A 13,430-nucleotide genomic window follows, 5' to 3' on the forward strand; every position below is an offset into this window, starting at 1 on the left:
TCTTTAGTATTAGTTGTATTGTTGCTTTATAGTTGAAAGTAGTGTTACCCCAAACTTTGAATAGACAGTGATGTTTTACTGTCTGGCAAGTGTCCATGGTGTTAGCAGGATAATCCACTCTGAACCCCACAGTTACAGAGAAATGACACAGCTAATAATGACTAATAACCAATACAGCATTATTTTTGGGAAAACATCCAAATGTCCCATAACAACCAAAATATTCAGCCAAGCAGAAGACGAGCAGGATTCTAGCAGGGGTGTACTTACCTTTTATTCCCAAAAATATTGGTATCGGCATGAGCCCTAAAAAGTCATTCTTAGTAGTAGTAACTTTAAAGGTGGTAGTAGTGGTAAAGACAGTAGTGGTCCCTTTTTGTAGGTACACAATTGTGTCCCACACAGGAAAGGCGGACTCCACCAGTAACAATGAAATTACTATACAAGGAGGCAATTAAAGAATGTACATGCATTGAAAAACATGAAAAGTACCAACAATGAAGTTTGAGATGATGAAAATTTTTGAGTATCATAACTTTAAATTGTCATAAAAACATAACTCATATCATATTTATTAGCCTTGATGAACAGAACGATTTTGAGTTTTTTTATAAAAGACATTCCCTGGTATTTGGTCTGATATGACCAGTAGTTTATTGTGGCTGATGTTAGCTAATGTTAGCTGAATTCAAAAAGATACTGTGACATACATTACTGAGTTAGATTGATTGAGTGATTTATTGATTTTATTTATTTCCATATTTCTGTGTCTGTGTGCTAATAAAATATTGATTTGTCTCTGCTTGCCTCTTTAACACACATACCCAAATACACAGAAATAAAGAGATGTAGCAATACCGAAATCAACAGATGTAAGTCTAGGTATGAATAATTTTAAGATATGTATTTGTCACAAGTTAATACAAGTGTTATTCTTTCATTATTTATTTGTACCTTTAAAGTGGAAATAGACAACTTTTTTGCTTTAACTTATCATTATGAAGTAAACGTTGATTGCACAGTGTAATGACTATAGAATAATGACACCATCAGAGTTTAGATTGGTTTCCTATCAGCTTTCACTATGCAGTTCTGTCTGCCAGCGGGTGCCATCTCCTGAGAAAATGAAGGCTCAATTTACAACACAAAGGAAGTGTGTCAACCACTGCGCAACCAAAAGAGGAAGAGGATAGCGTCTTTGTTCTCCCTGATAGCTATCAGTAGCTATATAGCATAATAAATTGTTAGGGAGTCAACCTCTTTCTATTGTCTTATTGCTGTATGATAAATGTGGAATATTGAACAGGCAAATCTGATGACACACTACTTATATCTGCGTATGCTACATTTTAGTTGTATTGAGTAAACCACCTGAATAAACTTGTCTTTTGATTGTCGTAGCTAACGGGAAGAAAGGCCTCTAGAAATCATTTAGCTAAGCTAGCAGCCCTACAGCCACAGAATACTGGATTAGTATCCAGTCAGGTTGGCTGTCAGGCTGATCTACGTGTTCACATGAAAATCATATGAGGGGGGTGAGGGGAGGGAGTTGAAAAGTTGTCTGTTTCTACTTTAATATTTTTTTCTTTATTTGAACATTTCTGTATATATTTTTATTCTTTTATTTATCAAATGCCATGCCATATTTTTTCATAATTTATTTCTGTATTTATTTATTGATGATCAAGTCATTTTTATTTTACGTCTGATGAGAGAGTGGTTTACACAAAACTCACAGCTAAGTGGGAGCACACACACACACACACACACACACACACACACACACACACAGTGACCCAACAGGCTCAACTCAGTATTAGAGGTGGGTAAAGTAGTCCAGCAAGCTTGATGGTTTTCCTTCTAAGGAATTTCTTCAGTTTAGACTAAGAAATCTTTTTGACACACAACCTGCTCTACAAGTGACAAGAGGTCTAATCATGTTCAACCTACAGGTAGAACACTCTGACCCTTTGACCCCTGTTCATCCTTTAATTCCCTCGTTACATGTCTGATACAGACTTCACAAAGGCTCGTCTGCTTTCACAATACAGTCTCTGTGTTCATAGCACAGTTTCTGTGTTGTGGTCCGTTCACCACTACAATCCTGGATCTATTAGGAGAAACAGACGACAGCCAAATCTAATTTACCATAAGCTACTTACAAGTCCTCTGAAAGGAATTTAGGGTAACCTGCACTCCAGAATTTTCAGCTTTTTATTCCTCTCTTTGTGACTAAAGTTCATAGCTACAGTCAGACATTGCAGATATACAGTACAGGCCAATGTAGGCTTCTCTGCCATGTCGTTGCTGTTAAAACACACGTGGAGGCTCCATAGTAATGTAAAAGGTCCAACCCTGACTGACTTGCTCCTTTAAAAATGTTACAGCAGCTACATGGGGACCGCAAAAAGTATGATTTTCATCTTCATGTGTCTGATGTTGGAAGCGTTTATTGACAGCCGACTTCTGGCCACATCAAACCATGAAACAAACTATAGTTGTATAATTTCACTACTTTTTCTCATCCTTTACTCAAAATGTCAACTTCTCACATACATCCGTACATGTTCGAGCCGGAATCCGATCCAAAATATAAGAGTGGACAACTCAAACAACACATGGAAAAGCCTTAGTAACAAGTTTAACATAGATATCTGACATCATAACAGTGTATAAATAACAGAAAACCTCAAAAAGAACAATATGACCCCTTTAAATTAGAAAAGAAACTAAAGTATGTTAAAAGCAAAAATCAACTATAATTTCAGCAGCCATAAACAGTAATCTGGCACAAATAATAAGCTATTTATTTTATCATTTTGTTAATTTTGGTCAAAAGATAATAAATATAAGAATATAAATATATATGTTTCTGTCCTACCAGACAAGGACTGTTATGTGTGCAAATCAACGCATGTATTTGTTTGAGATGGTCGTATTTCTGTTCATGTATCAATGGATCTAAAATCAAGACACTTGTATAAAAATGAAACCATAAACAATGTTCCGTGTGATTTTGATGGGACTTTTGACTCTTTGAAAAATGGTTTCTTTTGGTCATTGATTCTATATCATCAACAAACACTGAAAATGTTTTTTTAAGCCATTCCAGGTCTCTTTTTTTGCATTTTTTTTTTTTGCCTCACTGTCTGTGATGGTCTCTATCTCCACCAAAATGTCACCATCTGAAGACTGAAGGAAAAAGGGTTTCCTTAGCTGAAGGCTAGTCTAAATTCAGTCTTTAAAGGACTAGTCCTCCCTTTGACATTAAATCCAACCATGTAATGTCATGATTAAGTGGACACACTGTACTGAGCACAAACAAATGTCTTAAAATCAGAATTTTGAAGTAGACAACATGTAAAAACTCCTTAAGAGGTGCTCTGGTCTGTCTTAAGGCAGACCAGTGCAAGCAGCACTCCGTACATGGTTGCATTGCAGTAGTATTTTTACAATGTATTATAACATTGTACTTTATAATTGTTAATGTCAGTGTTTGTTTGTCTCTTTCTTATTGTCTCCAGCTTTCTTTTGCCTCCACTGATGTCCCGCCCACCATGCTCCTCCCAGCCAACGGCTGCTCAGATTCTCAGATGGCTGTCTATTGAAGGGTCTGCCGGCGAATGCTGAGCAGGCTGGCGAGGTCGAGGTCCGCCTCATTGTCCTGTGATTGGCTGCTTGACGGGGCTGAGGCTGAATGGAGCCACTGTCCAACAAGCAGGATAGCAACTCATCAGAGGGGGACGAGAAAGGGTGAGACAGAAAGAGAGAGAGAGAGAGTGTATCCAACCAAAATGTGATGGACTGTACATCTGTCTGCGTGTTTGTGTGTTTGTGTGTGTGTGTGTGTGTGTGTGTGTGTGTGTGTGTGTGTGTATCTATCTTTGATGTAAACATGAAAGGAAAGCAGAGATTAATGGTGGATTTGACAGAACTGGTAGATGAAAGAATAGCTGCAGGCTTGGATGGATGGATTGATGAAAGTGTACATCGATGCAGAGGTGCATCAAAACCTTTTTTTTTTTTTTTTCAGGTTACAAACTCAAATAATTTCAATCTCAGACATGTCTTGACACAAGCACTTCTTAACATACAGCTGTCTCTGCAGAATTATTGATAAAGTTCTCAGGGAGTAATTATATAGATATTAGAAGAAAACAATGCTGTCTGTCTGCATGGATGGATGGAGGGAGGGATGGAGGGATGGATAGGACGTCAGGGAGTTTTCGGGAGAGGTAAACTGGAAGGCAGAACACTCTGTCTCGCTGCCATCTGTGCTCTCTCCGCTCCTCTGGCATGTGCCGTCACACACACACACACACACACACACACACACACACACACACATGTTGCCCTCACCGCTTCATTTAATAAATTCACAGACTGAGTTCAGAGGCGATGAAGACGTGAACACAAACACTGAGCAAGTTAAATCCCACATTATCCATCCAGGATATTAGAGAGGAGTAGAGACAGAAATTGTGCACACACATCGCTTTGATTGTGTTTAGCTTGGGAAAAAGGGCATACTCAATATTCTATCCCAGAATATGTAAAAACATTTATTACATTGCATTTGTGTTTCTTAATACTATAATTCATACTTACATACAATTTTGACACTTCTACTGTACTTAAGTATTTCTATTTATGTTAGTGTATACTTGTGCTTCACTACATTATACTTTTTACTCTACTACATTCATCTTACAACAGTACTTTCATATTCAGACCCAAAAAACATATAATCAAATGATATATGATATATAATTACAGATGAAACTGGCCGACAGTATAAAGCAGGTTAATTATTATCTACCTGGACCAACTCCAACATTAAAATGCTGCCTACATGTTAATGCATCAAAAATAATAATCAAATAAAAGAATATTTATAATATAGCACTTTGGAAGAGAGCATTCTGTATAATTAGTGCTTTTGATAGTTGAAGTATGTTTTAAGAAGAAGAAGAAGAAGAAGAAGAAGAAGAAGAAGAAGAAGAAGTACTTTATTGATCCCCGTGGGGAAATTGATCTTCTGCATTTGACCCGTCCTGTACACACACACTAGTAGCCGCAGTGCAGCTCTAGTTCTTGTGCCAGTGCCTTGATCAGAGGCACTGACAGGAGTATTAACCCTAACATGCATGTCTTTGATTGGGTTTTGCTGCTAATACCTATGTACTTATGTAAAATTTAGAGTGAAGTACTTTAACTTGTAATTGAATATTTTTACAGTGTGGTGTGGTGTTGCTACTTTTATATAAGTAAATAATCTGAATATCTATTCCATTATTGATCTGTACTGTACATGCACTCTGTGGTGGATTTTGGTTAGTTATGTAGTTTGGTAGGTAGGTAGGTACTTTTTTTGTCCACACTGTGAAAATATGTCATAAAATTTGCCTAAATAAAAGTACATGACATCACCATCTTCAAAACTCTCTTTTTAGCAATGCTAGCATGTCAGTCGATCCACTACTTTCAATCAATCAATCAAATTTTATTTGTGTAGCACCCTCTATACAAGGTGCTTCACAGATGACTGACAAGCTGATAATAAGACAGAACAAGTGTAGACAGTAAACAGTCAAACAATTTGAGACTGATGCACATGAGAAACACAAATTATGAAAATGTAATCAAATAGATTATAAATAGAGTGAAATAAAAACTTAATTAAAAAAACAGATAAAATAGATTAAAAACTAAGACAAAGTCAATAAGAGGAAAAGAATATATAGTGATATTAATAAAGAAAAGATAAAATACATTTTTACAACATGAATACAATAAAATAAGCAAGTAAAATAAAGTAACTAATGTCTATAAATACTTTTTAATCAAAAGCCAGGCTGAAGAGGCAGGTTTTAAGTCTAAGGTTAAAGATTTCAACATTCCAGCTGCTGTCAGATCCTCATCAGAGTCTTCCAGCGGCTCAGAGCATAAAAGCTAAAAGCTGCCTCACCAGGTTTCAGTCCTGCACTTTGGAACAACTAACAGACTCTCACCAGAGGACCTGAGGGGCTGCACTGTTTCATACATTGTAAGCATGTGAGACATGTACGCCGGTGCAAGACCATGAAACGCTTTAAAAACAAGCCAAAGAATTTTAAATCAATATGGAAACTGACAGGCAACCAATGTAAGGACTTGAAAACAGCTGTAATGTGTTCTTTGGTCCAACTCTAGTCTCTCAACAACTATTAGATGGATATAAGATGAGATTTACTACAGACATTCATGGTCCCCAGACAATGAATCTTAATTACATTGGTGATGCCTTGACTTTTTCCACCTTCAGGTTCACATATGCAGTTATGAGTGAAATGTTTTAACAACTGTTTGATGGATTGGCATGAAATTTGGTACAGATGTTCCCCACAGGATGAAGTGTAATGTGCTGATGCCTTGACTTTTCCACTAGCAACATAATCATTATAATAACAGTTTTAATTTGCCCAATACTTTAGTTTATGACCAAATACCTGCAAAAGTAATGACATTCCCATCATCCTCGGCTGTAGATCATGTTTAGTGGAAATTAGCTAATGTAAGCGTGCTAATACGTTAAACTAAGATGTGTTTGTGCATTTAGCACATGTTGTCTCTGAAAATTGCAAATCCTTGACTTAACTGTTACATGGAGAGAACAGTATCCCAACTGAGATAGTGTTTTAATGTAATTACAGTTATTAAGTGCATTTTAAAAATTAAATCAACAACTGATACTAAATCAACAACTCAACAAGGCAAGATCCTGATAGGACAGATACAATACAGGCCGAATTACAATGGTGTTGTAAGGTTGAAGTTTGACTCAGAAACATAACATTTATAATGATTTGGGGACAAAAAGAATCATAGAAGTAAAGTAATACATGTATATTTAGATTTGTCTCTGGCCTGGAGGGCACTGACAGTTACTCACTGAGTACTACTACTTCATGTGAATAGAGCTGATGATGATGATGATGATGATGATGATGATGATGATGATGATGATGATGATGATGTATTGTATGCTCATATCCAGATAAGTGATGTATGTAGGACTGTTGATGTTTTTACAGATTTTTGGGGTGTTTTTGTGTTTAATTAGTACGCTAAAGCTCGTTCCATGTTGTTGCTCATTTGGTTTTCCGCCAGCAGAGATGGTCGGATGTGTGTGTAGGGGGATATTTATGCAGTTATAGGAGTGTGTGAGTGTATGTGTGTGTGTGTGTGTGTGTGTGTGTGTGTGTGTGGATTAGTGTAGTGGAGAGAGCTGGATTAGGAATAGTGAGGGCAGATGGAGCCACAGAAAGCAGAGGACAGCTCAGGACGCCTCAGTATGTGACATCACCAGGGGATTGTCGCTTTGTGTTTGTGCGCATGTGCGTGTGTGTGTGTGTGTGTGTGCGTTTCTCAGTCTCATTGAGCATGCACGTGTTCTTGCGAGCGCTGCCTCATGCCCTGACCCCTCCCACTCTGGATAGACGCGCACACACACACATCCACCAACACAGAGACATTGATGCAAAACTTCACATAGCCTGAGGCTGGATGTGGGATGCTGAAATAGAATTTTGTGTGTGTGTGTGTGTGTGTGTGTGTGTGTGTGTGTGTGTGTGTGTGTGTGTGTGTAAGTGTGCGCGCGTCAGAATTAGCAGTGTGAAGCCTCTGAATATCACAGGAGACAGTTGGCTTTCACCACTGCAATTCAATTAACATCTAAATAGACGGGTTGTTACTGTGTGTGTGTGTGTGTGTGTGTGTGTGTGTGTGTGTGTGTGCATTAGTATGTCAACGTCTGTTAAAGTGCTTTTAAGAGCTTCATTTTATATAGTAAATGAGTGTATTGTTGTGTTAGGATATCCATTTGTAGCTATTTGTGATGCAGAATACTAATCATTGGTTTCTGGGCATCACTGAGTCGTCAGACTGGGTTTTACTAAACAGAGGTGAGAGGACACAGCTGAAGGGCCCAATCTTTGATCCAGGCTTGTTTCACAATAGTACCCTTATTTAATTAATCTGATTTTTTTTTTTATGGGAGTGGGGTTTGATACATGTTTATCGATTCTGAATCCAGTGTCAACTCCGACTTCTTTGAGTCCCTCATTGAATCCACTGTAGTACATTTGTACATAACACAATGGTAGAAGGTATTAAATGATGGTTAAATGTACCTGTCACACTGAAATAACAAGTGTGGCCTACTTGCTTAGACACGTCTTATTTTACATGAGCTAATTCCTCCAAATACTGGAAGTTATTGATATGATGTTCATGAAACTTGGAGATTCTGACTACTAACATTGATGTGACATAATAAGCAAGATCATTTTACTAGAGAAGACTCTGCTGTTGGACTGCAGAAATGCTCATCTTGTATTCATTGACTGAAGTCACAGAGTGATGCCTCCTTCTCTATCAAACAGTCTTTGGACAACTGCAGACACTGGCTTGCAAAGAGCTAACTAAACATTAGTTAGTATACGTAAGTTTGATTTTGGCTTTTTGGTATGTTACTAATGGCATAAATGTTAATTAGCTACACCTGCCAGCAGCGCTTGTCATTTTAAATGATGTAAGCAACTTAATGTGGAGCCCTACTGGAATGTTTTTTACATAAATCTTTGCTTATAAAAAGAGCAGAGAGAAACAAAGGATGTTTCCTTATATCCACCTGACCATCCCATTCTTTGTTTTATTTGTTTTCTTAGTATTTGAGTAGTTTATTTAGTTATTGTATATAATTTAGCCTTTAATTGCATTTGTTACTTTTATCTTTTTTACCACATTGTTTTTTAGCTCATTGTTGGCTGCTGTAACATTTTTATTCCCCTTTGGGATTTATAAGTATCTCATCTATCTCAACAACTATTAATAAGGATTCTTTCCTCTACTTTGATTCATGACTAAATCATCAGTCTCAGCTATACTTTGTGTTTAGTGCTAATTAACAAACTAAAATAGGACGGTCAAGATTGTAAACATACCTGCTAAACATCGGCATGTTAGCATCGTCATTATGAGCATGTTAGCAGGCTAATGCTAGGATATAATGCAGCCACACAGAGCTGCTAGCATGGTTGTAGACTCTTACAGTAGTCTTGTTTAATCCTTCCTAGTCCATTGGAAAGTTCATGGATGGCTTTGTCACAAGTGTTCATTTCAGTGAAACAACATGGACGTCATGAAGGATCATGTAGTTCTGAAGCAGAGATGGCTTGTTTGGCAGGTGTGTTTAATTTAAGGGGAGTGTCTAACCATTATCACGTTGACTATGTTTTCCTGGTCTCCAGTAGAATCAGAATGATTTTTTTCAAGGTATATTAACAACTCAATCAAAGCAGCAAGGCGGCTTACATGCTGTAGGGATTTGCTATCTGTTTAATGGCTGTGAACAATGACTGGGCTATTTCATAGGCAGTTTAGAATAATGCAATGACATAAAAGCAAGGATTTGCTTTGAATGCAGACACTTACATATCAGCATGTTGCTTTGGATGATTATTTCTTGTTCATTTCAATTCTTGTCCTACAGATCACAAAGGAGCTGATTTCATCACTGTTAAAGAGCCAAAACACATTATTCTCTTGGGTGCTTTTGCTGGAAACAGGCACTGGTGGTGGCAGTCACTCAGCGCTCTGTGCTTTAAAACTACCATAAGCAGTCAGATTTATAATCATGGTATAAACATGGGTATTATTGTAGCCATAACAACATTTTCAATTCTTTTCTATACATTCAACTCCAGTGTAAAAAAGTAAAAGTTGCGCCAGTACGCATTCAGTATGTACAGATTTTTAAAAGAAAAGTACCCCATTTGAGAGAATGCTCACTTCCTGTTTTTCCTGCCAGCATTATGTATATTTCCTAAGAAACTGATGACTTTACCAGGAACAGAATGACTCTGTGGGTAAAATGCACAAAGAAGTCATATCCCTCCTCCACCCCCTTTCAAAAGTTGTTGTACATTGAGTTCATTAGCTGAAGGAGCACAAGCAAACAGCTGTGTATTAATTCACAAGCCCCTTGGCCATTTGACTTGTGTGACAGGCAAACAATGAAGTTAAGTAATGAAGTAAGTAGTAGAAGGACTTTTTATACCAAGATGTGATTAAATCTTTCCTGATGTTTACCATGCTTTAATTCAAGACACAGAGGTGTTTGTGTCTTAGACTTGTTGTTCATTTTCTACCTGGGTTTTGTTTTTGCTTTTTTTTTCTCCTTTTCCATTGTGATTTTTAAATATGAATATATATATATATATATATATATATGTGTGTGTGTGTGTATGTGTATGTGTGTGTATATATATATATATAAAATAATTGTTACTCATTTTCAAAGCAGACAAGCTGTACAAATGGGTAAGAGCTTCAGAAAGTGTTTGTTTTAATGTAAGGACGTGTTTAAGATAGATGTATATAGATACGTTATTTTGGATTGGATATCTTTTAGATTATCAAAACCTGTTTTTTTCTGTCTTTGAAATAAAACCACAATATGGTAAATGGAGATGTCCTTACAAATTAAGTCTATAATAATTAGTATAAATGTTTTACCACTAGAAATAACAGAAGAACACAATATTTTTGTCCTTCGAGATGGTGATTGTGCCAGAAAAGGCAATCGCTGAGTCATAATTTTATGCTGTGACTTGGTCAAGGAACACTACAGAGTACACGCTGAATTATACGACCGATCGTAGTTTGTAGTCTTTCGTTACTTTCCTGACATTAATCATGATGGTGATCGAGAAGATGAAGATGGAGATCAACTTCACTTTCACTTGTTCACCATGTTTACAGTTGTGCTTGATAGAGCACTCTTTGCTCCTATGAAGCAACATCACAGAACATGTTGTAGAAATTGTCAAACTAGGCAAAAGAAGCCAAAAAACTTCTGACACACTAGTCATGAGGCATCCCACATACTACACTGGATAAAGGAAGTAATGGTCACGACTGATGCTCATTCTAGTCTTGTTTTCCTCTGGGGGGAACAGAGACACCAAACATTGTGGCAGGGCTACCTTGGGCATTGCATATTTCTCTGATTTTACAACTTGCCACTGTGCTCAATACTCAGAGAGGTCAAAATTGAAACTATGTGCATCCGATGAGACGGCCAATGTCCTTAATGTGACCTCAAAGGCGACAAAGCTCTTTCTCTGTGTCTCAGCGCTCCCAGAACTGAAGAACACAACCTTGAAAGCATATCATGGTCTTTGCCAGAAGACCACAGTGTGGAAGTCGTGTTTGTGTGTTGATAGAAAACAATGTTGCCACCTGGGGCACACTAGTGAAACAAATCTACACTACACCTTGTCCCCGCACTGTGATCCCCATCTTGCGGTGAGAACAACTCCAGTGATTATGGCCTTTGGGCCTTTGTGCACCACTTTCAACACCTTACCACATGACCACACATGACTGCATCCTAGCTAACCCCTGGCTTCATGTGACTAGACAGCAATATGTCACAACATTGTCATGGTTGCAGGCAGGGTTTCTCCCCAATGAAATTTAATGCCAGGATGCCATCTAATTGAAGCGTGACAGTTATCCATCACATGAGAGCCTGCGTAGTCTTTGAACCTAATCAACTTTAAAAAATAACTACGTAAATCAGTCTTTTTGTCCTCTCAAGTACTCAATGTCCTCTTTTTGGATGCATGACTGCGAGCGAGGCCACACATGCCTGCAGCGTCACCGTGAAGCTTGCCAACAGCACAACAGTTGTTGACTTGATCTCCAGAGGCAAAGCGTCAGCCCGTGGAGCAGATGTAAAGAGATCTGCCGCAGCGGTGCCAGGCAGATAACCTCTCCCAAAACCAAGCAGGTGCTGGTGGATTACAGGCTAGCATTTCTCCCGCAGAAAGAGAGAGTCAGCGCTTTTAAGTCTGATCCTGTCATAGGATATACACTCAGGATCTGTGGTTAAGAAGGCACAGCTGTGAGTGTATCAGGAAGTTTGGTTTAGGCCAACAGAGTCTCAGGAAGTTCTACAGCTGTGCCATTGAAAACATCATGAGTGGCTACGTTCTAGGAGAGTATCTCTACCCAAAACCACAAGGCCTGCAGAGGACCACTGGTGGTCACATTCCTTCATTTAGGGCATTTACAACAGATACTATATAACAACATCACGTGACCTCCTTTGGTCTACCACCAGTGGCCTACAGAGGACCACTGGTGGTCACATTCCTTCATCTGGGGCATTTACAACAGATACCATATAACAACATCATGTGTAGTACTTGGGAAGACTCTTTTCAGACTTCTCAAAGTTTGACATGAAGGTCTACTGGTGTTTCATGACAAATACAGACTCCAGAAGAGGAAGAAGAAACACAACGATAATAACGACAATGGCAGACGGTTTCATGCAAGTGTGTTCTCTTTATTGTCTGTTTCGATAGCTTATTTAGAGTTAAACGAACCTAGAAGAAATTGTTGCAATTTGCTTGCATTAAACAAAATGTTTAAGCTTCTGCGGAAACAAAAATAGAATACCATATGAATTACCTGCTTTGGCATTTTAATGTGGACGGAGGTTGTTTGCAGAAACGAGCTGAAACTCTTGCTGTGGACGCATGTCATTTTTGCTCAACAGCATTTAAGAATTTAGCTGGATTCATGTAGATGTAGTCACAGTTTCACACATGAAAGTGGCATTTTGGTCAACTGAGCTGGATTTTTAGGCTCTTCACTTCAATGCTGTGGTTCCATCATGAAATCCTGGCTGCTGTTTTTTCTGGGAATTACATTCAAGAATGCTCTACATAACCAACTAAAGAGTAGTAGAAGATATAGTGACATACACAAGCAACTTACTCCTGTATAGTTAAATATAGTGCAGTAAGCTTTAATTTATGACAGCTCACACTAGAGCATACTAAAGATGACATCACATGATTAATCACATGTATGTTCAGACACAAGGATTTAACATACATCTGCTCCATTGTTCATTTTCAAAAACTTACTGTAAAAGCTACAGTTAGCCAACTTAGACCTACTTAGCTGTGAAATGAAAGTGCACATTTAAGCTCAAAGAAATATTATAAAAAACTTCTATTCTTAATGGAGTAGTTTGATTTCATGCTGAGAATTTGATGAGAAGATTGATACCACTCTCATGTCTGTACCATAAATATGAAGCTACATCAAGAAGCTGGTTAGCTTAATTTAGCACAAAGACTGAAAACAGCTAACCTTGTTTTGTCCAAAGGTAACAAAAATCACCTACCACTACCTCTAAAGCTCATTATTTAACACAATATATCTTGTTTGTTTAGATGTACAAAAAACTAAATGTAAAATTGACACTTAAACCTTGGACAGAGCCAGGACAGCTGTTTCCTCCTGTTTCAAGTCTAAGCTAACCGAGCACCGGTGGTAGTTCCATATTTAGGGTACATACATGAGAATGG

General features: G+C 37.9%; 1 protein-coding gene across 1 annotated transcript in view; it reads left to right on the forward strand.

Moving 5' to 3' along the window:
* Positions 1-13,430, forward strand: part of LOC121884003 (thyroid hormone receptor alpha) — a 130,268-nt gene that overhangs the window by 88,784 nt on the left and 28,054 nt on the right. The window contains exon 4 of the mRNA XM_042392487.1: positions 3,525-3,753. Within this exon, the coding sequence (XP_042248421.1) occupies positions 3,698-3,753 (56 nt within the window). The 5' untranslated portion in view covers positions 3,525-3,697. The remainder of the gene's footprint in view (positions 1-3,524; positions 3,754-13,430) is intronic.

Source organism: Thunnus maccoyii, chromosome 18 (assembly GCF_910596095.1).
Source record: "Thunnus maccoyii chromosome 18, fThuMac1.1, whole genome shotgun sequence".
Taxonomy (NCBI): Eukaryota; Metazoa; Chordata; class Actinopteri; order Scombriformes; family Scombridae; genus Thunnus; species Thunnus maccoyii.